The 27423-nt window shown below is 43.2% G+C and overlaps 1 protein-coding gene across 4 annotated transcripts in view; it reads left to right on the plus strand.

The window, feature by feature from the left end:
* Positions 1-23108, plus strand: part of RASIP1 (Ras interacting protein 1) — a 764894-nt gene extending 741786 nt beyond the window's left edge. For 2 of the 4 annotated variants that reach the window (XM_069742476.1, XM_069742479.1), the window contains exon 12: positions 22416-23108. In XM_069742476.1, the coding sequence (XP_069598577.1) occupies positions 22416-22615 (200 nt within the window). In that variant the 3' untranslated portion in view covers positions 22616-23108. The remainder of the gene's footprint in view (positions 1-22415) is intronic. The other 2 variants (XM_069742477.1, XM_069742480.1) reach the window with 2 other exon arrangements.
* The last annotated feature ends 4315 nt before the right edge of the window (positions 23109-27423 follow it).

Raw genomic sequence — 27423 nt, forward strand, 5'->3', positions numbered from 1 at the left:
TGTGGTCCAATTTCTCCTATTACCATTGGCAAAATAGGAAATTCCAGGCTAAAAAATCATTTTTGAGAAAAGAAAAATTATTTTTTATTTTCATGGCCCTGCATTATAAACTTCTGTGAAGCACTTGAGGGTTCAAAGTGCTCACCACACATCTAGATTAGTTCCTTGGGGGGTCTAGTTTCCAAAATGGGGTCACTTGTGGGGGAGCTCCATTGCATAGGCACACAGGGGCTCTCCAAATGCGACATGGTGTCCGCTAACAAATGGAGCTCATTTTCCATTCAAAAAGTCAAAAGGCGCGCCTTCCCTTCTGAGCCCTGCCGTGTGCCCAAACAGTGGTTTACCCCCACATATGAGGTATCGGCGTACTCGGGAGAAATTGCTCAACAAATTTTAGGATCCATTTTATCCTATTGCCCATGTGAAAATGAAAAAATTGAGGTGAAAAGAAATTTTTTGTGAAAAAAAAGTACTTTTTCATTTTTACGGATCAGTTTGTGAAGCACCTGAGGGTTTAAAGTGCTCACTAGGCATCTAGATAAGTTCCTTGGGGGGTCCAGTTTCCAAAATGGGGTCACTTGTGGGGGAGCTCCAATGTTTAAGCACACAGGGTCTCTCCAAACGCGACATGGTGTCCGCTAACGATGGAGATAATTTTTCATTCAAAAAGTCAAATGGCGCTCCTTCCCTTCCGAGCCTTACCATGTGCCCAAACAGTGGTTTACCCCCACATGTGAGGTATCGGTGTGCTCAGGAGAAATTGCCAAACAAATTTTAGGATCCATTTTATCCTGCGGTCCATGTGAAAATGAAAAAATTGAGGCTAAAAGAATTTTTTTTGTGAAAAAATAGTACTTTTTCATTTTTACGGATCAATTTGTGAAGCAGCTGGGGGTTTAAAGGGCTCGCTATGCATCTAGATAAGTTTCTTGGGGCGTCTAGTTTCCAAAATGGGGTCACTTGTGGGGGAGCCTAAATTTTTAGGCACACGGGGGCTCTCCAAACTTGACATGGTGTCCGCTAAAGAGTGCAGCCAATTTTTCATTCAAAAAGTCAAATGGCGCTCCTTCCCTTCCAAGCCCTGCCGTGTGCCCAAACAGTGGTTTACCCCCACATATGAGGTATCAGCGTACTCAGGACAAATTGGACAACAACTTTCGTGGTTCAGTTTCTCCTTTTATCATTGGGAAAATACAAAAATTGTTGCTGAAAAATCATTTTTGTGACTAAAAAGTTAAATGTTTATTTTTTCCTTCCATGTTGCTTCTGCTGCTGTGAAGCACCTGAAGGGTTAATAAACTTCTGGAATGTGGTTTTGTGCACCTTGAGGAGTGCAGTTTTTAGAATGGTGTCACTTTTGGGTATTTTCAGCCATATAGACCCCTCAAACTGACTTCAAATGTGAGGTGGTCCCTAAAAAAAATGGTTTTGTAAATTTTGTTGTAAAAATGAGAAATCGCTGGTCAAATTTTAACCCTTATAACTTCCTAGCAAAAAAAAATTTTGTTTCCAAAATTGTGCTGATGTAAAGTAGACGTGTGGGAAATGTTATTTATTAACTATTTTGTGTCACATACCTCTCTGGTTTAACAGAATAAAAATTCAAAATGTGAAAATTGCGAAATTTTCAAAATTTTCGCCAAATTTCCGTTTTTATCACAAATAAACACAGAATTTATTGACCTAAATTTACCACTAACATGAAGCACAATATGTCACGAAAAAACAATCTCAGAACCGCTAGGATCCAGTGAAGCGTTCCTGAGTTATTACCTCATAAAGGGACACTGGTCAGAATTGCAAAAAACGGCAAGGTCTTTAAGGTCGAAATAGGCTGCGTCATGAAGGGGTTAATAGTACTTATCATATTTGAAGCATTGTCAGTTACGACAGAAAGAACTTGCTCTTTTTTAAGTTCATAGTCTTGCAGAACCTTTTCCACCAAGACCTGGAGAAACTCACTGGTGTGATGAGCTTTGGTGTCTTTTACTGCCAATGTCTTGGTAACTATTTCATTTTTGTCACAAACAAATCGGACATTGATGGCAAAATAGTTCACTCTGTGACGTGTGCAGGCATCCATTTTAAGAAACAGAAAGCGTCCCTTGAGAGTTTTTTTTTAAGTTCTTCCTTTTGTTTAAAAGTTTCTTCGATTACTAATTTTTTAATACTCTCTCTCTCCAGAGAAACACCAAGCTTGCGGGCCATTTCCCCATTCAGACACATAAAAGCTGGTCGTGAAAATAATGAAATAGGCACACTATCCTTTACAATAAGCTCTATGATCTGTTTTTTTAAATGTATCTACTGTCATTGTCACAGTAACTTTGTCACTGACAAAATATCTTGCAACTGATGGATGCAAAGTTCTCTGCTCCTTTGTTTGGCTGGAAGAGCTGGGCACTGGTTCATTGGTTTGGATGCAGCCTTTCTCATCCACTGCTTTCACTACTTCTGGATGAAAGCACTGTAAATGTCTCTTTAGATTAGAAGCTCTGGTAGGAGCATTTTTATCTTTGCCAGAATATGCTTCACAGCATTTGTTTTCGTCTGGATCATTTGTCATACACTGACAGACATAATGTTTTCTTTTTGAGTGATGGTGAAATGTTCAAATACAGCTGATTTAATGTGACGCTTCTTTGACATTCTCAGGTTTTTAATTCTGCATTCACAATTCAAATGTCAATTTTTTTTCCTAAAAACAATTGTACAAAATTATTGCCAGGTCGTACAACTGATATAGTGGTCAGTAATACTGTTATTCCTAAAAACTCACAGTTAACTGATGCAAAGTTTGTTGAAAGGATAATACTTCTTACAGTCTTCCTCTTCTGAGTAGCAGCTGTGAGATGCTTGGAAGACGCACACCAAACATCTAGTATAGAGGAGGAGCTTTACTACTAAGAATTTGCAACACATTTTCACTTTCGGTTTCATACATTGCAAGTAGGGGGTTGGGGCAGCATGAGGTTAACCAAGTATAAGATTAGATAAGGGCAGTGGAGAACAGTGACACACAAGAAGTAAGAAATGTCTATCTCCAGCAGAACTGCTTATCACTGTTGTTCATAGTTTGATAGAACATATATATTTGAGTAAAATTTATAAAATTCATATGAAAGTTCAATTATGAAATATTAATACATTTTTTTAAAGCTGGAGTCAAACTCGGTACATTTCTACCGACTCCGACTCCAACCAAAACTAACTCCGACTCCACGACTCCGACTCCACAGCCCAGTGTGGGGGTTGTCTGGTTGCTAGGGAATCCCCACATGTAATCAAGCTGGCTAACAGATGTAAATCATTCAGCTGCAGCGATGAAAACTAAATCTCTGAGCACTAAAAAATACTCTGAGGACACCCGAGCATGCTCGAGAAATCTCGAGTAACAAGTATACTCACTCATCACTAGTCTCCGAGTATTTGTTAGTACTCAGAGATTTAGTTTTTGTTAACTCAGCTGCATGATTTATGGCTGCTAGCCAGCCTGAGTACATGTGGGGTTACCTGGTTGCTAGGGAATCCCCACATGTATTGAAGCTGTCAAGCAGCCGCAAGTCATGCAGCTGCGGCAACGAAAACTAAATCTCTGTACACTAACAAATACTCAGAAATCACCCGAGCAACGAGTATACTCGCTCATCAGTACCACACACTACTAAAGGGGCATAGATTTCCCCAGATTAGAAATAGTATAATAGGGCTCTGACACACCTTCCACTACAGGTAATGCACCAAATGGAGACCCAACTTGGAGTCTCCACATTTAAAAAAAATAGTTTATAACATCAGCAGCAGTAGCAACAGCAGGCATAGAAGCCACAACAAAGGTGTCACAGCCTGCAATACAGCAAGATCAATGCAGCACACTAAAATCTACACCATTGCCTAGTCTCCCCAGTCTGTGACTGGGGTGCAAAAGTAATTAAGATCCAAGACTTGTTCATCTTGGTGAAAGCTAGGAGGTTTACACTTTCAGTGGACAGCCAGATGTGATTTTCTGTCAGGACAAGCAAGCTCAGACCACTGTTCCATTTTTGAAGACCATAATGAAAAAGGGTCCAAACACCCTCTGATGGCATTAATATTAAGCTTGAGATACTCCTGCAACTTAATCTCCAGTCATTCACAACGTGTTAGTCTTGTACTCTGTTCTGCAAGTGCATTGGCTTGTCTTAAAAAATGTGTGAAATGACTCACAGAAATTGCTACTGCTAATGTGTTTTCATTGACGACTCAATGTTCCCATTATTGGAAGTCTATAACTGTGATGTACACTGTGTGCCTGACTGCTTTCTTGGGGAAAACCATGAATAGCTAAATCAATTATATAAAAAATTTGAACCAGATCTCAAGTTATGATAGAAAAACAGCAAAAAATGGGGAACTAAAACTTAACATTTAGTACATCATTTAAAATTCACAATACAGCATTTAAAATCAGACACCCAATTAAATTATGCACAACCAGAATAGGGGAACTGATTGTGGGCAAAGAGACTGCCAGTACCACTAGCAATATTATTATAATTTATTTCAAAAACCTGACCTGCACATCCAAACATAGACTAAGTGTGAACAGGTGCTGAACCTAGAGTCGCCAACTCGTATATAGTTAAATAAATAAGGCAGCACACTGCAGCGCTAGGACATACAAACTTGAAATACGAAATTTGAACTGCATTACTGCATTAGAAATATGAAAAATGAGAGCGTTTAGCGCATAAAAATGGCCAATTTTATGTGTACCTGGTAGCCACTTTACGGCATCTCTCTTATACCAGGTCCTACGCTTGCCTTACCTCGCTGAGAATAAACGTCTACATCTGAATGGGTACATGTGAAACCTCTTCCTAGACTAAAATTCTCTCTCTCTATGGAGGGGTATTGGACCTGCTGTAATTAAAACACCTGTGGCTAGAAGGCGGAGTGCACGATCAGAAGACTAGAGAATACATTTCAAAAACCTGACCTGCACATCCAAACATAGACTAAGTGTGAACAGGTGCTGAACCTAGAGTCGCCAACTCGTATATAGTTAAATAAATAAGGCAGCACACTGCAGCGCTAGAACATACAAGCTTGAAATACGAAATTTGAACTGCATTACTGCACTAGAAATATGAAAAATGAGAGCGTTTAGCGCATAAAAATGGCCAATTTTATGTGTACCTGGTAGCCACTTTACGGCATCTCTCTTATACCAGGTCCTACGCTTGCCTTACCTCGCTTGCCTTACCTTATCCAAACATAGACTAAGACTAACTCTCATTTTTCATATTTCTAGTGCAGTAATGCAGTTCAAATTTCGTATTTCAAGTTTGTATGTTCTAGCGCTGCAGTGTGCTGCCTTATTTATTTAACTATATACGAGTTGGTGACTCTAGGTTCAGCACCTGTTCACACTTAGTCTATGTTTGGATGTGCAGGTCAGGTTTTTGAAATGTATTCTCTAGCCTTCTGATCGTGCACTCCGCCTTCTAGCCACAGGTGTTTTAATTACAGCAGGTCCAATACCCCTCCATAGAGAGAGAGAATTTTAGTCTAGGAAGAGGTTTCACATGTACCCATTCAGATGTAGACATTAATTCTCAGCGAGGTAAGGCAAGCGTAGGACCTGGTATAAGAGAGATGCCGTAAAGTGGCTACCAGGTACACATGAAATTGGCCATTTTTATGCGCTAAACGCTCTCATTTTTCATATTTCTAGTGCAGTAATGCAGTTCAAATTTCGTATTTCAAGTTTGTATGTTCTAGCGCTGCAGTGTGCTGCCTTATTTATTTAACTATTATTATAATTTAGACCCATACAATTATTTAGATAAATCCGTATCACTGATAATCCTGTAAATTGTGTCTAAATAGTCAAAGGGTTCATAGAAAAAGGGTAATCTGAGCAATCTCACCAATCCAGTTAGAGATGCCACCTTCAAAATAGTACCCTCCTAAGTTTCAATAAACAGGAACCCTTGAAACCATCACTTGGTATTCAATGAGCCATTCCTAGATGGGACCGCCTCCCTACGTGTTTCTTCCTGAATTGATTCATCGGGGGATATGGCAGTCAAACAATAGAGTGCCCAACCATTTCTGGCACTCTCTAAGAGCCTCATGCAAAGGGGATTACACTTAAAATGTATCTTTATATACTGTGATGCAGTGACCCCTGTTACAGCTAGGGGGCGCTGCATGTGCTCCTCAGGATATGCATGGAGGCATATCTGTACTTATAATGGTTTAACTAGCCACCTCCCACCTATGGGAGTGGTTACAAGTATATAATGTGACCATGTGGTCACATGGGAAAAGATGGATGGACCTGAGTGGTCTGTGTGCCAGGTCCTGGAGGGTCTCTGTGTTGGGAGGTCCTGGGAGTAGGACTAGATCCCTGGAGAGCACATAGGGGAGGCCTTGGACCTGGGGGCCTGTGTGTTGGATGGTCCCAGATGGGGATGGACATCTTGAATAGCGCACAGAGAGTACGCGTGTGCAGAGTCCGTGATGGCACTGCGTTCGGGGAAGATACAGCCCATCTGAGGATCTGGACTTTCAGGTGGCCTGTGAGCAAGGCATTGCCCGGGACGGTGATCCCAGTTCGGCAGCTTCCCTGAGAGAGAGCGTACTGACAGGAGTCAGCGTATGGAGCAAGAGCTCCTGGAAGGTAACCCGGAGTAAGGTCCAGCATGATTAGAGACTGCAACCGTTATGTCGTATGTTGTGCTCCATGAATATTAATTAACTGTATGGCATGTGGTCACCCACGATAACTGGACACAGAGGTTCGGCGTATTTAGTGACCGCGTATCAAAGCCGTATACTATAATGTGAAGATTGATGTAAAGACTGTTTGCTTGTTGTTCATATTTCTGTGGCTTATGACTCCATAATAAACCACATGGACTGTTAAAGTGAAAACCCATGCCTGAATACGTTAATCCGCTGCCAAATGAGTGTCCCCCAATACACTCAGTAAGTGCAATCTTACAATATTCATATAAGATGGTCACTCCTCCATTTCTTAACCATGTGCTGCTACATCGCACTTCTGGCAAAGAAGCCAATCATCATGCGGTCAAAATCATATACTCACATTTAATTGGAGACCCACATGTTCCGTACGCATACAAAGTTAACACCACCTCTTGCTGGAATGCACGTCACTATCCAAGAAGGTGCGCTTACAAACCATGCCTCACTCTCAATAGAGCCCGAACTTCCGGTCTGTGGAGCGCAGGAATATCCGTACAGTAATGCCACTCTGCGCAAGCGTGAACTGCATGCCACTAACTAAGAAAGCACACTTCCAAACCATACCTCTCTCTCAGTAAGACCTGCACTTCCGGTCTATGGAGCGCAAGGATTTCAATCCAGTAGGACGGCATATCCAAATGTGAGTAATGCTCATCAGAGTAACACTGCCATCTTATAAAAAAATGAAATGATAACTTGGGATCTGGTTCAAATTTTTTATATAATTGATTTAGCTACTCATGGTTTAATAATTTTGAGTATGGCTGGCTTCTGTACCACTGGGATAGATACCAATCATTGGCTGACTGAGGTGAAGGATATTTTTTCAGACCGTGAATGCCAACAAAAGAAATATACCCCAACATTTAATTCTGCCTTTACGGAACTGACAAGAGTCTATAAAAATCAAATTGTGTCTTGGTGGGAGGTTCAGGGCCTTGAAAGTTGCATAAAGGCAAATGGAAATGGAGGAGTGACCAACTTTATATGGGGTATATAAAGAGACATTTTAAGTGGAATCCCCTTTGCATGAGGCTCTTAGTGTCAGAAATGGTTGGCACTCTATTGTTTGTCTGCCATATCCCCTGATGAATCTATTCAGGAAGAAATGCGTTGGGAGGCGGTCCCATCTAGGAATGGCTCATTGAATACCAAGTGATGGTTTCAAGGGTTCCTGTTTATTGAAAGTTAGGAGGGAACTATCTTGAAGGTGGCATCTCTAACCGGATGGGTGAGATTGTTCTGATTTCTCTTATTTTTTTATGAACCCTTTGGCTATTTAGACACAATTTACAGGATCATCAGTGGTACTGATTTATCTAAATAATTGTGTGTCTAAATTATAATATTGCTAGTGGTACTGGCAGTCTCTTTGCCCACAATCAGTTCCCCTATTCTGGTTGTGCATCATTTGATTGTCTTGGGGAAAACCACTCAAGATTGTCTGCAAGGATGTTTTCAAACTCCGGCATGCAAGCAACTGGCAGAATTTACTCTTCACTAGAGTTGAGCGACCTTGACCTTTTTAGAGTCGAGCCGGGTTTCGCGAAACCCGACTATCTCAAAAGTCGGGTCGAGTGAAATCGGCCGATTATGACATAAAGTCGGGATCGACCGAAACACGAAACCCAATGCAAGTCAATGGGGGAGCATAGTCGGCAGTGAGTGGGTGCCAGGAAAACACCTAGAGTGCCCATTTTAATGTCAAAACCATCCATTCTTCTTAATGAAGCTTGTCAAGCGTAATTTACCTTATAATAATTGGAAGGCATTTGAAATTGGGGGTCATTTGGCTAAAGTTGTGGTGGGTAGGGCTGGTTCAAGTAATTAGTGGGCCCAGGAAATCTGGACCACGTCACGGCAGTGGAGCAGGGAGAGGTAAGTATTTCAACTTTGCAAGTGCTGTGAACCTGAGCTAGCAGGGGGGGCCCACTCGTTGGCATTGGCACTGGCACAGGGCCCCTCAAAGTACAGCGGTGTGTTTGCACGGCGGGGGCGCCTCCCACCGGCAGCAACACTTTTGCGTACTATGAGAGGCCCTGTGCCAGTAACGTCGCCAACTAGTATTCCTCCCCCCCACCTGATGAAGGAACCTGCACTTTCATCTGCACCTTCCTCTTTGTCCCCGTGTAAGGTGGTATGGTATGCGGGAAGAGCAACCTGACTTTCAGCAGGATCACAATGTTGTTGTGTAGCGTGCACGGGGAATGTTGCGTTATGGGTCAATGTACCAGCAGACTCATCTATCACTGGCTGGGCAATGGGCAGGATGAGGAGGAAACACAGATATAGGCCCAAAGAATAAAGTTGGCTAAATGCAGTTCAAAATTGGTAACACAGGAATAACCAGGGGGCATTGCAGTGGAGGACAACTGGAATGAGAGGCTGACACAGAGAGTAGGCCCAAATCAGTAAGTAGTCGAAATGCAGTTCAAAATTGGCAACCGTAGTAAACAGGCGGCACAGCTTTGTTCAGTGGAGGAGAACAGCAAGGAGTGGCAGACACCGATAGTAGGCCCCAACCCAACTAGTAGGCCAAATGCAGTCTAACATTAACAACTACTTAACGAGCGCCTGAAAACGGAATTTCAGGACAGGAAACCAGGAGAACAGCAAGGAGTGGCAGACACCGATAGTAGGCCCCAAACCAACTAGTACGCCAAATGCAGTTGTTCCGTTTAACCACAATTTAATGAGAGCCTGAAGATAGAAGTTCAGGAAAGGCAACCTGGAGAACACCTTGGAGTGGAACACACCATCTCTCTACACCCCATACCCAATTTGTAGGCCTAATGCAGTGTAGTTTCCAACAACTACTAAACGAGAGCATGAAGATCGAAGCATTGGCGAGGAAACCTGGGGAACACCTTGGAGTGGAACACACCATCTCTCTACACCCCATACCCAATTTGTAGGCCTAATGCAGTGTAGTTTCCAACAACTACGAAACGAGAGCCGGAAGATCGAAGCTCAGGAAAGGCAACCTGGGGAACACCTTGGAGTGGAACACACCATCTCTCTACACCCCATACCCAATTTGTAGGCCCAATGCAGCGTAGTTTCCAACAAGTACTAAACGAGAGCCGGAAGATCGAAGCTCAGGAAAGGCAACCTGGGGAACACCTTGGAGTGTAACAAACCCTCTCTCTACACCACGGAAGGGCTGATTCTTAGGAAGGAAGGCTGTCGGAAAGAAGCAGGGCGCGTCCGAGGGTGATTATATTCTTATTAGGTATATACTCACCCTCGGTCGCGCCCTGCTTCTTTATTTGTAATGAATGTTTATTTGCAATGTGGTTTTGACTTACTCTATTTTTTTGGTAAATAATGATTTTATTATTTTCATTGTTTTGCATCTTCTTGGCAATAATATAAAGAAGACGCGACAGGACAACACTCGGTGGATGCCATATCTGTGTTTAAAATTGAAAAAACCTTTCAGTTAACTACTTGCAGGAGAAAGTTATTGTAGCTGGTGGCCATTTTTAGTACTGTACCAGATTTTTGTTGTATGTGTTTGTTTTTAATGTTAAAATGTCTGCATTTGATATCTCTCCAGTATTTTCTTTTTTATAAGCAAAATACTTATTTTTATATTTTCTGATGTTGGTTCCAGGGGTACACGGGCAGCAGTGGTGTGGTCAGTGGAGGCCTAGTGGAAGGAGTGACCACAGACAGGCATCGAAGGCCTAAAATAATAACACATGGCTGTAGGCAATTTTAAATTGGTTCCAGGGGTACACGGGCAGCAGTGCCCTGGTCAGTGTAGTAGTAGTTGAAAGAATGGACCGCAGACAGGCATCGAAGGCCTAAAATAAAAAAATTGAGCTGGCTGTAGGCAATTTTAAATTGGTTCCAGGGGTACACGGGCAGCAGTGGTGTGGTCAGTGGAGGCCTAGTGGAAGGAGTGACCGCAGACAGGCATCGAAGGCCTAAAATAATAACACATGGCTGTAGGCAATTTTAAATTGGTTCCAGGGGTACACGGGCAGCAGTGGTGTGGTCAGTGGAGGCCTAGTGGAAGGAGTGACCACAGACAGGCATCGAAGGCCTAAAATAATAACACATGGCTGTAGGCAATTTTAAATTGGTTCCAGGGGTACACGGGCAGCAGTGGTGTGGTCAGTGGAGGCCTAGTGGAAGGAGTGACCGCAGACAGGCATCGAAGGCCTAAAATAATATCACATGGCTGTAGGCAATTTTAAATTGGTTCCAGGGGTACACGGGCAGCAGTGGTGTGGTCAGTGGAGGCCTAGTGGAAGGAGTGACCGCAGACAGGCATCGAAGGCCTAAAATAATAACACATGGCTGTAGGCAATTTTAAATTGGTTCCAGGGGTACACGGGCAGCAGTGGTGTGGTCAGTGGAGGCCTAGTGGAAGGAGTGACCACAGACAGGCATCGAAGGCCTAACATAACAAAAATGTCAATACAATGGTATTGTCAGTGGCAGGCATTGAAGGATGTCAGCGCATAGACTAAACATTGGTGGAGCTGTGAGATAATTTTGCAAGTGGTAGAGCACTGTTTGAGGTGGGGTGGGGGGAAACTGTCTTGTGGCCGGCGGTACAGGCCCAGGGCCCCTCATATTACAACGGTGTGTCTGACGTTGGGTGCGCACCACCACCGCCAGAGACACTTTATTGTACTAGGAGGGACCCAGTGGCAGTGCCGTCGACCAAAAGCGGGCTCACCCACCTCTTCAGACAAACTGCACTCTCACGGGTACTGTCGCCAAGTGTCGATACCACGGCCCCGTGTGGGGAGTTTGGCCATTTAGTGAGGTGTAAACATGTCGTATGCTGGACAATCAGGTGCAGAAAATTACGAGATTGGAAAAGGCATTCAGAATAGTCCACACAGGCAAGACCTTTTCATAGGAAAGCTAGGTGTCAGCCGGGCAAGGTGGGGCAAAAGATTTCGAAATCCAGTTGTGGTTCATTTTAATGAAGGTTAGATCATCTACATTTTGGGTAGCCAGACGAGTCCTTTTTTCTGTTAGTATTGAACCTGCAACACTGAATACTCTTTCTGATAGGACACTAGCTGCCGGGCAAGCAAGCTCCTGCAATGCATATTCTGCCAATTCTGGCCAGGTGTCTAATTTTGATGCCCAGTAATCAAATGGGAATGACGGTTGAGGGAGAACATCGATAAGGGATGAAAAATAGTTTGTAACCATACTGGACAAATGTTGTCTCCTGTCACTTTGAATTGATGCTGCAGTACCTGTCCTGTCTGCGGTCATAGCAAAATCACTCCACAACCTGGTCAGAAAACCCCTCTGGCCAACGCCACTTCTGATTTCTGCCCCTCTAACTCCTCTGGTCTGCTGGCCCCTGCAGCTCGTGTGAGAACGATCACGGGCGCTGTGTGCAGGGAATGCCAGAAGCAAACGGTCAACAAGAGTTGATTGTTTGGTTGCTAATATTAGTTCCAAGTTCTCATGTGGCATTATATTTTGCAATTTGCCTTTATAGCGAGGATCAAGGAGGCAGGCCAACCAGTAATCATCATCATTCATCATTTTAGTTATGCGTGTGTCCCTTTTGAGGATACGTAAGGCATAATCCGCCATGTGGGCCAAAGTTCCAGTTCTCAAATCTGCGGTTGTGCTTGGTTGAGGGGCAGTTTCAGGCAAATCCACGTCACTTGTGTCCCTCAAAAAACCAGAACCCGGCCTTGCCGCGCCACCAATTTCCAGTGGCCCCGGAAAAGCTTCCTCATTAAAAATATAATCATCCCCATCATCCTCCTCGTCCTCCTCCTCCTCTTCGCCCGCTACCTCGTCCTGTACACTGCCCTGGCCAGACAATGGCTGACTGTCATCAAGGCTTTCCTCTTCCTCAGCTGCAGACGCCTGATCCTTTATGTGCGTCAAACTTTGCATCAGCAGACGCATTAGGGGGATGCTCATGCTTATTATGGCGTTGTCTGCACTAACCAGCCGTGTGCATTCCTCAAAACACTGAAGGACTTGACACATGTCTTGAATCTTCGACCACTGCACACCTGACAACTCCATGTCTGCCATCCTACTGCCTGCCCGTGTATGTGTATCCTCCCACAAAAACATAACAGCCCGCCTCTGTTCACACAGTCTCTGAAGCATGTGCAGTGTTGAGTTCCACCTTGTTGCAACGTCTATGATTAGGCGATGCTGGGGAAGGTTCAAAGAACGCTGATAGGTCTGCATACGGCTGGAGTGTACAGGCGAACGGCGGATATGTGAGCAAAGTCCACGCACTTTGAGGAGCAGGTCGGATAACCCCGGATAACTTTTCAGGAAGCACTGCACCACCAGGTTTAAGGTGTGAGCCAGGCAAGGAATGTGTTTCAGTTGGGAAAGGGAGATGGCAGCCATGAAATTCCTTCCGTTATCACTCACTACCTTGCCTGCCTCAAGATCTACAGTGCCCAGCCACGACTGCGTTTCTTTCTGCAAGAACTCGGACAGAACTTCCGCGGTGTGTCTGTTGTCGCCCAAACACTTCATAGCCAATACAGCCTGCTGACGTTTGCCAGTAGCTGCCCCATAATGGGAGACCTGGTGTGCAACAGTGGCAGCTGCGGATGGAGTGGTTGTGCGACTGCGGTCTGTGGACGAGCTCTCGCTTCTGCAGGAGGACGAAGAGGAGGAGGAGGGGGTGCGAATGGCTACAGCCAATTGTTTCCTAGACCGTGGGCTAGGCAGAACTGTCCCAAACTTGCTGTCCCCTGTGGACCCTGCATCCACCACATTTACCCAGTGTGCCGTGATGGACACGTAACGTCCCTGGCCATGCCTACTGGTCCATGCATCTGTTGTCAGATGCACCTTTGTGCTCACAGATTGCCTGAGTGCATGGACAATGCGCTCTTTAACATGCTGGTGGAGGGCTGGGAAGGCTTTTCTGGAAAAAAAGTGTCGACTGGGTAGCTCGTAGCGTGGTACAGCGTAGTCCATCAGGGCTTTGAAAGCTTCGCTTTCAACTAACCGGTAGGGCATCATCTCTAACGAGATTAGTTTAGCTATGTGTGCGTTCAAACCCTGTGTACGCGGATGCGAGGCTAAGTACTTCCTTTTTCTAACCATAGTCTCATGTAGGGTGAGCTGGACTGGAGAGCTGGAGATCGTGGAACTAGCGGGGGTGCCGGTGGACATGGCAGACTGAGAGACGGTGGGAGATGGTATTGTTGCCACCGGTGCCCTAGATGCAGTGTTTCCTACTACGAAACTGGTGATTCCCTGACCCTGACGGCTTTGGCCTGGCAAAGAAACCTGCACAGATACTGCAGGTGGTGCGGAAAATGGTGGCCCTACACTGCCGGAAGGGATGTTGCGTTGCTGACTAGCTTCATTGGCCGAGGGTGCTACAACCTTAAGGGACGTTTGGTAGTTAGTCCAGGCTTGCAAATGCATGGTGGTTAAATGTCTATGCATGCAACTTGTATTGAGACTTTTCAGATTCTGTCCTCTGCTTAAGGTAGTTGAACATTTTTGACAGATGACTTTGCGCTGATCAATTGGATGTTGTTTAAAAAAATGCCAGACTGCACTCTTTCTAGCATCGGATACCTTTTCAGGCATTGCAGACTGAGCTTTAACCGGATGGCCACGCTGTCCTCCAACAGGTTTTGGCTTTGCCACGCGTTTTGGGCAAGATACGGGCCCGGCAGATGGAACCTGTTGCGATGTTGATGCCTGCTGCGGCCCCTCCTCCTCCGCTTCAGAACTGCTGCCGCCTGCACCCTGTTCCCCCAATGGCTGCCAATCGGGGTCAAGAACTGGGTCATCTATTACCTCTTCTTGTAGCTCGTGTGCAACTTCGTCTGTGTCACCGTGTCGGTCGGTGGTATAGCGTTCGTGATGGGGCAACATAGTCTCATCAGGGTCTGATTCTTGATCAGCACCCTGCGAGGGCAATGTTGTGGTCTGAGTCAAAGGACCAGCATAGTAGTCTGGCTGTGGCTGTGCATCAGTGCACTCCATGTCAGATTCAACTTGTAATGGGCATGGACTGTTAACTGCTTCACTTTCTAAGCCAGGGACGGTATGTGTAAAGAGCTCCATGGAGTAACCCGTTGTGTCGCCTGCTGCATTCTTCTCTGTTGTTGTTTTTGCTGAAGAGGACAAGGAAGCGACTTGTCCCTGACCGTGAACATCCACTAACGACGCGCTGCTTTGACATTTACCAGTTTCACGAGAGGAGGCAAAAGAGCTAGAGGCTGAGTCAGCAAGATAAGCCAAAACTTGCTCTTGCTGCTCCGGCTTTAAAAGCGGTTTTCCTACTCCCAGAAAAGGGAGCGTTCGAGGCCTTGTGTAGCCAGACGACGAACCTGGCTCCACAGCTCCAGACTTAGGTGCAATATTTTTTTTCCCACGACCAGCTGATGCTCCACCACTACCACTACCCTCATTACCAGCTGACAATGAACGCCCCCGGCCACGACCTCTTCCACCATACTTCCTCATTGTTTTAAAAACGTAAACAAACTAACGGTATTTGTTGCTGTCACACAAATTACACGGTGAGCTATAACTTCAGTATGATTTAGCTACCCCTTTACAGGTGAGTGAGACCACAACGAAAATCAGGCACAATGTTACACACTCTGTTGTTGGTGGCAACAAATGAGAGAGATGCCACACACGCAGGACTGTCACTGAAGCACAAATGTAAATATTAATCTCCCACTGATTTGATTTTTTTTTTTTTTTTTCAGGGAGACTTTAGGAAAAAAAAAAATAGAATAAAATGATTTTTTCAGGAAGAATTTAGAAACCAAAGAAAATAAAATGATTTTTTCAGGGAGAATTTAGAAAACAAATAAAACAAAAAAAGGCTTTCTATGGCCCACTGAGTGAGAGATGACGCACACAGGAGTCAGGAGTGGCACACAAGCCCAAAGGCCAATATTTATCTCCCACTGATTGATGTAGTGATTTTTTCAGGTAGATTTTGGAACCCAAATCAAGCTACAAAAAATAATAGGCTTTCTATGGCCCACAATTGGAGAGAGAGAGAGAGATGGCACACCCAGGAGTCAAGACTGGCACACAAGCAGAAAGGGCATCTCCCACTGATTTTTTTTTTTTTTTTTTTTTCAGGGAGACTTTAGGAAAAAAAAAAATTGAATAAAATGATTTTTTCAGGAAGAATTTAGAAACCAAATAAAATAAAATGATTTTTTCAGGGAGAATTTAGAAAACAAATAAAACAAAAAAAGGCTTTCTATGGCCCACTGAGTGAGAGATGACGCACACAGGAGTCAGGAGTGGCACACAAGCCCAGAGGCCAATATTTATCTCCCACTGATTGATGTAGTGATTTTTTCAGGTAGATTTTGGAACCCAAATCAAGCTAAAAAATTAATAGGCTTTCTATGGCCCACAATTGGAGAGAGAGAGAGAGATGGCACACCCAGGAGTCAAGACTGGCACACAAGCAGAAAGGGCAATATTAATCTCCCACTGATTTTTTTTTTTTTCAGGGAGACTTTAGGAAAAAAAAAATAGAATAAAATGATTTTTTCAGGAAGAATTTAGAAACCAAATAAAATAAAATGATTTTTTCAGGGAGAATTTAGAAAACAAATAAAACAAAAAAAAGGCTTTCTATGGCCCACTGAGTGAGAGATGACGCACACAGGAGTCAGGAGTGGCACACAAGCCCAGAGGCCAATATTTATCTCCCACTGATTGATGTAGTGATTTTTTCAGGTAGATTTTGGAACCCAAATCAAGCTAAAAAAATAATAGGCTTTCTATGGCCCACAATTGGAGAGAGAGAGAGAGATGGCACACCCAGGAGTCAACACTGGCACACAAGCAGAAAGGGCATCTCCCACTGATTTGTTTTTTTTTTTTCAGGGAGACTTTAGGAAAAAAAAAATAGAATAAAATGATTTTTTCAGGAAGAATTTAGAAACCAAATAAAATAAAATGATTTTTTCAGGGAGAATTTAGAAAACAAATAAATCAAAAAAAGGCTTTCTATGGCCCACTGAGTGAGAGATGACGCACACAGGAGTCAGGAGTGGCACACAAGCCCAGAGGCCAATATTTATCTCCCACTGATTGATGTAGTGATTTTTTCAGGTAGATTTTGGAACCCAAATCAAGCTAAAAAAATAATAGGCTTTCTATGGCCCACAATTGGAGAGAGAGAGAGAGATGGCACACCCAGGAGTCAAGACTGGCACACAAGCAGAAAGGGCAATATTAATCTCCCACTGATTTTTTTTTTTTTTTTCAGGGAGACTTTAGGAAAAAAAAAAAATAGAATAAAATGATTTTTTCAGGAAGAATTTAGAAACCAAAGAAAATAAAATGATTTTTTCAGGGAGAATTTAGATAACAAATAAAACAAAAAAAGGCTTTCTATGGCCCACTGAGTGAGAGATGACGCACACAGGAGTCAGGAGTGGCACACAAGCCCAGAGGCCAATATTTATCTCCCACTTTTTTTTTTTGTTCCAGGGAAAATTTATAAACCCAATAAAAAAAATAATAAATAGGCTTTCTATGGCCCACTATCTGAGAGACAGAGAGAGATGGCACGCTTAGGACTGGCACACAAGCCCAAAGGCCAATATTAATCTCCCTTTTTTTTTTAAGGGAGAATTTATAAAACCAAAAAAAAATAAATAAATAGGCTTTTTATGGCCCACTATTTGTGAGAGAGATGGCACGCTCAGGACTGGCACACAAGCCCAGAGGCCAATATTAATCTCCCACTTTTTTTTTTTTTCCAGGGAAAATTTATAAACCCAATAAAAAAAAAATAAATAGGCTTTCTATGGCCCACTATCTGAGAGAGAGAGATGGCACGCTTAGGACTGGCACACAAGCCCAAAGGCCAATATTAATCTCCCACTGATTGATTTATTGATTTTTTCAGGTAGAATTTAGAACCGAAATAAAGCAAAAAAAAAAAAAATGGGCTTTCTATGGCCCACTGAGTGAGTGATGATGCACACAGGAGTCAGGAGTGGCACACAAGCCCTGAGGCCAATATTTTTCTCCCACTGATTGATGTAGTGATTTTTTCAGGTAGATTTTAGAACCAAAATCAAGCAAAAAAATAAATAGGCTTTCTATGGCCCACTGAGTGAGTGATGATGCACACAGGAGTCAAGAGTGGCACACAAGCCCTGAGGCCAATATTTTTCTCCCACTGATTGATGTAGTGATTTTTTCAGGTAGATTTTATAACCCAAATCAAGCCAAAAAATAAATAGGCTTTCTATGGCCCACTGAGTGAGAGATGACATAGACAGGGATGGCACTCTAGCAGAAATGTCAATCTTAATCTCCCACAAAAAAAAAAAAAAAACAGGGAGTGTCCTTCAATTACTATCTCCCTGCAGTAATCTCAGCCAGGTATGGCAGGCAGCAATAAGGAGTGGACTGATGCACAAATTAAATAAAAAGTGTGTACAAACCAAAAAGATAGCTGTGCAGAAAGGAAGGAACAAGAGGATTTGTGCTTTGAAAAAAGCAGTTGGTTTGCACAGCGGCGTACACACAGCAATGCAGCTATCAGGGAGCCTTCTAGGGCAGCCCAATGAGCTACAGCGCTGAGGGGGAAAAAAAAAAAAATGTAGCTTCCACTGTCCCTGCACACCGAAGGTGGTGTTGGGCAGTGGAAATCGCTACAGCACAAGCGGTTTGGTGGTTAATGGACCCTGCCTAACGCTATCCCTGCTTCTGACGAAGCGGCAGCAACCTCTCCCTAAGCTCAGATCAGCAGCAGTAACATGGCGGTCGGCGGGAACTCCCCTTTATAGCCCCTGTGACGCCGCAGACAGCAAGCCAATCACTGCAATGCCCTTCTCTAAGATGGTGGGGACCAGGACCTATGTCATCACGCTGCCCACACTCTGCGTTTACCTTCATTGGCTGAGAAATGGCGCTTTTCGCGTCATTGAAACGCGACTTTGGCGCGAAAGTCGCGTACCGCATGGCCGACCCCGCACAGGGGTCGGATCGGGTTTCATGAAACCCGACTTTGCCAAAAGTCCGCGACTTTTGAAAATGAACGACCCGTTTCGCTCAACCCTACTCTTCACCTTTACCATCACCTCCTCCTGCAGACTATTCAAAGTGTGCTCCAGCATATAGATGACCGGAATAGCTATGCTGATGATGGCATTGTCAGCGTTAAACATTTTAGTAGCCACTTTGAAACAGATCTCAATGCATACACCCAGCAGAGCGCGTGTACGACCCCATTGAAATAATTTAGGAAACAAATAAATTGATATACAATAGTAGATGCAATAAATAGACCCAACTGAGGTTATAACTCCTTTATTTCAGTGAAAATATGGCCTCACAGCTGTAAAAAGTGATGCCTGGTCACTATGACCCAAACACGACAGGAGTACAAATCGACATGTAGCAAAAAGTAAACAAAAAAATAACAAACAAAAAAAAACTCATAGATAGGTCCCCCCAAATGAGGAAAAGTCAAGTAACCTCAAGTTTTAGAAACTTATAGAAAAATATCTACAGGGCCTCACAAATTCTCTACGGGTCACTATGACCCGTACACAACAGCAGCGTTAAATGGCTTGTTTAGGCACACATCCAGTGGCTGTACCAACGATGTCAATCCTGCAGGAATAACTGCCGCATGTGTGTTTAGTCTTGCAAGCCTGTGCTGGGTGTTAATTGAGCTCTGAACATATCCCACACTAGTAGACTACATTTTTGAAGAAGTCCACCTGGTCACCTGCTCCATACATCATCAAGCCATAGCTTTACACCTTCCTCAGCTATCCAGCCTTTTTCATTCACATGTACAAAACAACCAACAGGGAACTTGAGTTTCGGCATTGTTCTTCTTTTAAAAATAATCATTGGTCTCAGTTTGCAGTCTTCAGCTGTGCATCCTAATACCACTGTAAAACTGGACGTCTCATGCCCCGTTGTTTTAATTAAAATTGTTTTTTCACCTTTTTGATGGACCATTTTATTTCCAACCATATCAAAATTCATTGGAGTTTCATCCATATTTCCAATACTACTTAACGGATAGCCATGTTTCCTGTGCTGTTGTATTACGTATCGATGGAAACTATTCACTTTGCTATCAAGATCTGCAGGTAATTTTTGGGCAATTTTTGTCTTTTTCCTCAGTACCATATTATGCCTTGCCATGAATCTAGTACACCAAGAAACAGTGGTCTTAAATCTGTTGCTGTGATCTGGGTTAGAGTTGGCCCACAGAAGTGCAAACAAACGTATTTGATTTCGTATCACTACATAACCGCTTTGGCAGTGCTTATTCACCACGTCTGCTACATGTTTTTCAAGCTCTGGCCAATGTGCCTCTTCTTAATGCACACTTACCCCTTGGCATACTCTTTGATGCTTTCTCATTTGCTTTCCAGTCCCGAATCATCTTTTCTGTTACTCCATATTGTCTTGCAGCAGCAAAGTTATTATGTTCCATGGCAAAGTTTACAACTTTAAGTTTGAAACTGGCTTCATATTTCTTTCTTCTTGCTGGTGGAGCCATGATGGGTTTTTGACTGCTGGACATTTATATACTGTACTGTATGAACAGATACTGTTCCGTATGTGGTATCCATTATACAACAACCAGACAATGTACCTTACTGGCGATTGGCTGGTTGTTGTATACAAACCCTGCTTGGATTGGTCAGCTTTCCCTGCCTGCCCAGCCCTCCCTGTTTCCAAGAGCAGTAGCGCAACCCTCTGGCCCACCCTTGTACCTATTACTGGTACCTCCAGAGAGCGCACTGTGACCAGAAGAACATGCCTCTTTGACCCGGCTTGCCCACCCTTGTATCTCTGCCTCTCAGATCAGCTCCTGAGTGCTGCACAGTGACAAGTTGAGGGAGCGCATTGAAGCAGCGCAGGTGCACATGTGCAAGATCTGAGAGGCAGAGAAAGAGGTAATAAGATACAACCGCGGGCCAGACGGGTGAAAGAGGCGTGTTTCTCTGGGTACAGTGCCACTCGCTAGCTGTTTTCCATACCCTGGGATGCCTGAAGCTTGCTTCACCTTCCCTGGTGAAGTGCCCCCTCACCTCTTCATTGGTACTGCTCCCCCCAAAGGTGCTGACCGCAGATTGCTCCGCTCCTCCCATTTAAGAATACACCCGGCGTATAAGATGAACCCCGACTTTTGAGACCATTTTCAAGGGTTAAAAAGTCATCTTATATGCCGGAAAATATGGTATATTTAAATCCAGAAAATTGACATCGGTAGTACTCGTGGTAGGTGTGAATTCTAAGCCATAAGAATCAAACAAACAAACGTGAAGGCATGTATTGAAACCAAACGTCGACTAAGCAAGGAGAGATGGCCATATGAGCAGGCCACCAATCGGGAAGGAACTGCATAAGAGCCCTATGGGGAAAGAGGGAAGGAAGGGGGAGGAAGTGAAAAATGACATTCCACAGGCTCACCCACGACTAAGGACACATGGAGATAATTATATGGTAAAAATACCTGCAGAAAAACAATAAACTGAAGGTAGCATTACTACAGCTGTGTTTCATTCACTTTGATTGTCATGTATATATAACGTTGACCTAACAGACTGGATCTTTAGCCCCTGACGAAGCCACCTAGCGGTGGCGACACGCGTCGGGCACTTCCACAGGCTCCCTTACCACATGGTTGTCTAAGTATCGCTCCTCTAGGCTTTGCTCTATGGTCTATGGGTATGCTTCTCAGATCATATATGCATTCAGCTCATTTGTTCTGTGTGGGCCATGATTTTGTTTCCATATGTCTCGCTTCATTGGAGACTATGGGCTTTTACATTCATTGAAGCTCCCATTCATGGCTTGTATACAGGATACAGTTAGTTTATTGCTACTACGCTGTTTTCATTTTTACACCATTACATGTGTTGCTTTATAATAGCTAGGTACTGTATGGTTTGTTTATATTTATATCTGCCACTCTATGATTGTGCATGGTTTATAAATCTAGCCTGGTATGTAATTTTGATACTGTGACACCTTGGATAGGGGCCTTTTGGCTTTATTTCAAGCCATATGTGTAGTGATCATGTCATGTTTATGACTTTTTAAATGTTTTTATGTGTTTTGGTCTGTTTTGTACTTCAATAAAATATTTTGAATATTTAAGGTGATCCCTGGCATTGGTCAATAGCTTTCTTCTTTTTGATGATAATGGGCTGTGTCACAAGACACCTTCAGCAGTCTCCTCTGATCAAAATGAACTTGAGCTGCTTTTTCACAGTTTAGGAGGATGTTGGGTGACGATAAGAAGTGTCTGATAAATGGGGAAAGAAGCTAATTTCTCTCATAAGACACATTACAAAGTTTCTTATAATTGCCTGTGATAGTCATTTATGCAGACCTCGTTGAAAGTACAGCACTGTTTTCAAAATGCAATTGCGCTTTTTTTTTCAATACATTTTTTTAAAACTCCCCTTAGAATCCTATGAGGAAAAATGCATCATAAAATGCCTGGTTCACATACGTTTTCAAGAAATCACATCCACAGTGCTTGAACTGTTAAATGCAGCATTTATGCCATGTGAGAACACAGCCTGAATGTTCTGATAGTTTTTTTTAAAGTTCTTACAATAGACAGCCTGCAAAATAGGACATACATGCATATCACCTGTTAGTTTTACAATGAGTAACCTATTTTTTTTTGTTTACAGCAGATATTTTTGAGAGCTTTACTGATCATCCTCCATTGATTCTACCTTGTGACAACTTCCGCATGCAACTTTCCCAGCCCATCGCTAGTGATGCCTTTCACAAGCAGTTGTGTCAGCTTAGACGATTTGTTTGGGACCTTGAGCAAAGATCACTGCCTGCCAACCAGAGGTCTTTATTCCGAGTGGAAAACAGCCAGTAAGAAAGCTCAACAAATACACTATTTTCAAGAGTACAAACAAAACAATGTAACTTTTTAATTTTCAATATAGGACTAACTTATGCATTGTCAATCTTTATTCAAATATATATATATATCTGATCAGGTAATAATGGACAGTGGTAACTATACGTGTTCTGTTATTTACATTTTGGAATGACACTATATATATTATATATAGTTGTGAAGTTCTGAATGTCTTTTCAAGCTATTATTTAACAAGATATCATGCTCTTGAATGCCCTTATGTTAATTTATATCTTTGCTCTTGCCACAATACAACTAAAACCTTGTTATTTTCTATTGTGCATACTTAAAATGTATCCTTTTAGATGTTTCCAGATAAAAAAAAGGTTAAATGAAGGCCCGTGATACAATAAAATGCCAGGGAGAAAAGTATACATTTTTTTACTTTGCTCTTTAGTTATGTATAGAAAAACACAAACTGAAAACTGCTATTAATAAAATATAATATTAATAAAATATTAAAATTATGCGGTTTCCTTTTTTCAGTTATTTGCTTATTTTCATTTTATAACAGCCACATTGGGACGGATTACAGTCATGTTAACATTAAAGGTGCTGTTGCCTTTTAGAAAATGTTTGTGCTCTTTCAATCTTAACAAACAGGGATTTAATTACCCTAAGTGGCGTTGTGTCTCCACCACTGCACTCAGCTTGTTTGGTTTGGCTGCAGCTGTGATATCAAGTTGACAATACTGCAGCCAATCACTGAGGTCAGTGGCTCATGCATTACCTGCTTTTCTGTATATTAATTTTTAGTCAGAAATATACCCAGTATCATTACGCATTATTATCAGAATGTCAGTAATTCTTATAAATGATTCTCTATGGGGTTAAGGTCAGACGAGTTTGCTGGCCAATCAAGCACAGTGAAACTGTTGTTTGTAAACCAAGTACTGGTACTTTTGGCAGTCTGGACAGGTGCCAAGTCCTGCTGGAGAATGAAATTTCCATCTCCAAAAAGCTTGTCGGCAGAGGGAAGCATGAAGTGCTCTAAAACATCCTGGTACACGGCTGCGCTGACTTTGGTCTTGATAAAACACAGTTGACCTACATCAGAAGATGACATGGCTCCCAAAAGCATCATTGATTGTGGATACTTCACACTAGACCTTGGAAATAAAGGTCCCAGAGTTTGGAGGAAGAGTGGAGAGATAGACAATCCAAGCTGCTTGAGGTCTAGTGTGAAGTTTCCACAGTCAGAGATGGTTTGGAGAGCCATGTCATCTGCTGGTGTAGGTCAACTGTGTTTTATCAAGACCAAAGTTGGCGCTGCTGTCTACCAGGAAATTGTAGAGCACTTCATGCTTCCCTCTGCTGACGAGCCTTTTTTTTCTGTAAATTTCTCCCTTTCTTTTTGCAACTGTTTTGCATATTTGTATGCCACTTTTTATTTCCATATTTTTATGTCCTTTTATTGTAAGCACCATACTGTTTTTGGAGATGGAAATTTCATTCTCCAGACTAAGGTTGTGGACAAGTGTCTTTTATACCGATAACAAGTTCAAACAGGTGCCATTACTACAGGTAATGAGTGGAGGACAGAGGAGCCTCTAAAAGTAGACGTTACAGGTCTGTGAGATCCAGAAATCTTGCATGTTTTTAGGTGAACAAATACTTATTTTCCACCATAATTTGCAAAACAAATCTTGCCAAATCAGACAAAGTGATTTTCTGGATTTGTATTCTCATTTTGACTTTCATAGTTGTGTTCTACCTATGATGTAAATTACAGGCCTCTCACATCTTTTTAAGTGGGAGAACTTACACAATTGGTGGCTGACTAAATACTTTTTTTCCCCACTGTATATGAGTTTCACTTTTTTTTATTGAAGAACTGAAATTAATTAACTTTTTGATGATATTACATAGTAACATAGTTAGTAAGGCCGAAAAAAGACATTTGTCCATCCAGTTCAGCCTATATTCCATCATAATAAATCCCCAGATCTACGTCCTTCTACAGAACCTAATAATTGTATGATACAATATTGTTCTGCTCCAGGAAGACATCCAGGCCTCTCTTGAACCCCTCGACTGATATTCTTATAAGATGCACCTGTATTTAATTATACAATATGAATAAAGATAAAGTCATAGCAGTTAATACTGACAATTAACCTTTGGATTTATAATTGAGCATACACAGTAGTGTTCAAAATAATAGCAGTCCAATATGACTAACAAGATTAATCACTGTTTTTTGGTGTAAATTATATTGCCACATGTCAAACAATTTATCAGTTGGTGCAATAGATTCTAAGAAAACCAACAGACTCAGCATTCATGATCTGCACTAAAATGCTCGGGTGCTCGTTGCTCGGGTCGAGAAAATTGGAATACTCGGGTATCAGTGCCATTGATTATGTAACCTCCCACGGGGTGTTGGCCAATTGCTAATTTATCCCCAATCAGGTCCCACAATCCCTCTCACCTGGTCCTTTACTCAATCCTATAAATTTAGTAGCATCTTAAGGGGTGCACGCGTGTGGAGTCAGGCACGTGCATCCCTGCAGCAAAGCATAGAGATGCCGCAGTTATTTCAACTGAAGTTAGGCTTTGATTACATTAGCATTGTGCGGGGCTGCGTCGCGCGCAGCCGCGGCGACGCATGCATGATGCGCCCCTATAATTAACATGGGGGGCGCATGGACATGCGTTGTCTTGCGTTTTGTGACGCATGCGTCATTTTGGCGCGACAGAAAACGCTGCATGATGCAGTTTTTTCTGCGCCAAAAATCATGCAAAAAATGAATGCATGCGTCACAAAAAGCTGCGTTTTGCATACATTTTTGCATGCGTTGTGCGTTGCATCGCCGACGCAGCACTGCACAACGCAAATGTGAACGTAGCCTTAGTCATGGCAGGAGTCAGGACCCCACTCTATGTATCTGACTCTTTTGGGTATGTCTGCTGAATAAGCACTTCTTATTACTTGGACCTAGCTTGTCTATTAACCCATCTTACTCCTTCACCATGTTCACATACGCCCTTACAGTGTTTGCTCCACTAATCCTCTCTCTACTTCGCTATCCACAAACCCCAGCACCCTCTAACCAAATAATCATCTGCACTGCACTCTTACCTCCTGACCTGCTCCTCAACCTCAAATCTGTCCTAATAAATCAAGTCGCCCATTCTCCTTCTCCCACCTGCTCTCCCTTTCTCTGCTTCTCCTCACTGCTGGCGACATAACTCCCAACCCTGAACCCCCACAGCTCATACCTCCCATGATTACCCCCTCCTATAGCTCCCTATCTAATACAAACTACCGCAATCTTTCCAACATAAAAACCCTTGCCTCTGACGCCCACCCCCCTGCTCCCTCTCTCTTCCCGCTCAATCTGCAATAAGCTTCATGTGATTCATGACCTTTTTCTCTCTCACAAGCTAGCCTTCCTTGGCTTCACAGAAACATGGCTAACACCCTCTCACACCGCCTCCCCTGCTGCGCTGTCTTACGGCGGCCTCCACTTCACCCACACCCCTCATCCCAACATCAGACATGGTGGAGGAATGGGTCTTCTCTTTTCTTCTAACTGCACCTTTAACCCAAACCCACCTCTACCCTCCCTTATCCTCCCCTCTTTTGAAGTCCACTCTGTCCGCACCTACCCTCCCTCCAAGCTCCAAGTGGCCATCATATACCAACCTCCAGGCCCAGCCACTGCCTATATTGACCAATTCTCCACCTTGCTTCTTCACTTTCTCTCAGCTGACATTCCCACCATCATCATGGGTGACTTCAACATCCCCACTGACACCCCTCAGTCAACAGCCTCCAAACTTCTGTCCTTTACTTCATCTTTTAGACTTACTCAGTGGTCCTCCACAGCCACCCACACAGATGGACATACACTAGACCTGGTCTTCACCCGTCTCTGCTCTCTATCTAACTTCACCACCTCCCCTCTCCCTCTATCCGACCACCATTGTTATGATCAGGTGACCTTGGAGCAGCATGAAAACTTTCACTGGAGTAAGTGGTCACTATACTGACTGCAAATCCTGATCTTAACACCACAACTAGAAGTAGCCGTGGAGTGTACCTAACCAATCCTAGACACCTCGTCACAGCCGGAGGACTAAATACCCCTAAAGATGGAAATAGGAATACTATCTTGCCTCAGAGCAGACCCCCAAAGGATTGACAGCCCCCCACAAATATTGGTGGTGAGTCGGAGAGGAAAAAACATACACAGGCAGAAAAACAGGATTTAGCACAAGAGGCCACTCTAGCTAAAATAGGACAGGATAGGACAGAGTTCTGTGCGGTCAGTATTAAAACCCTTCAAAAATATCCACAGCAGAATATACAAAAACTTCCTCCATCTAACTAAAGACGTAGGAGCGTATATCTGCAACTCCAGCGAATCCTACATTCAGAGCAGGAATACAATCAAAAACAAGCACACAGCCTGTGTGCCACAGAAAAAGAAACAGACACTTATCTTTGCTGAAATGGCAGCCAAGTAGAAGCCAGACAGAGATCCATCATATCCCAAAAAAATTCACAACTGGCAAGGACTAATGAGTCCTGCAAGCCTAAATATCCCAGTCAGAACTGCAATTAGCAGATACACCTGTCCAAGACTGCAGCCCAGGAACAACTGCATTATCATCTACTATCACCAGAGGGAGCTCAAAAGCAGAATTCACAACACACCATCTGCTCACTTTCTCATCTCTGTCCTCCTCACTGGTCACCCTTGTTCAGCAGCATGCGCACCCCTGCAGAAACCTTGCACACCTAGACTCCCACATGC

Source organism: Ranitomeya imitator, chromosome 10, assembly GCF_032444005.1.
Source record: "Ranitomeya imitator isolate aRanImi1 chromosome 10, aRanImi1.pri, whole genome shotgun sequence".
In the NCBI taxonomy this organism is placed as follows: domain Eukaryota; kingdom Metazoa; phylum Chordata; class Amphibia; order Anura; family Dendrobatidae; genus Ranitomeya; species Ranitomeya imitator.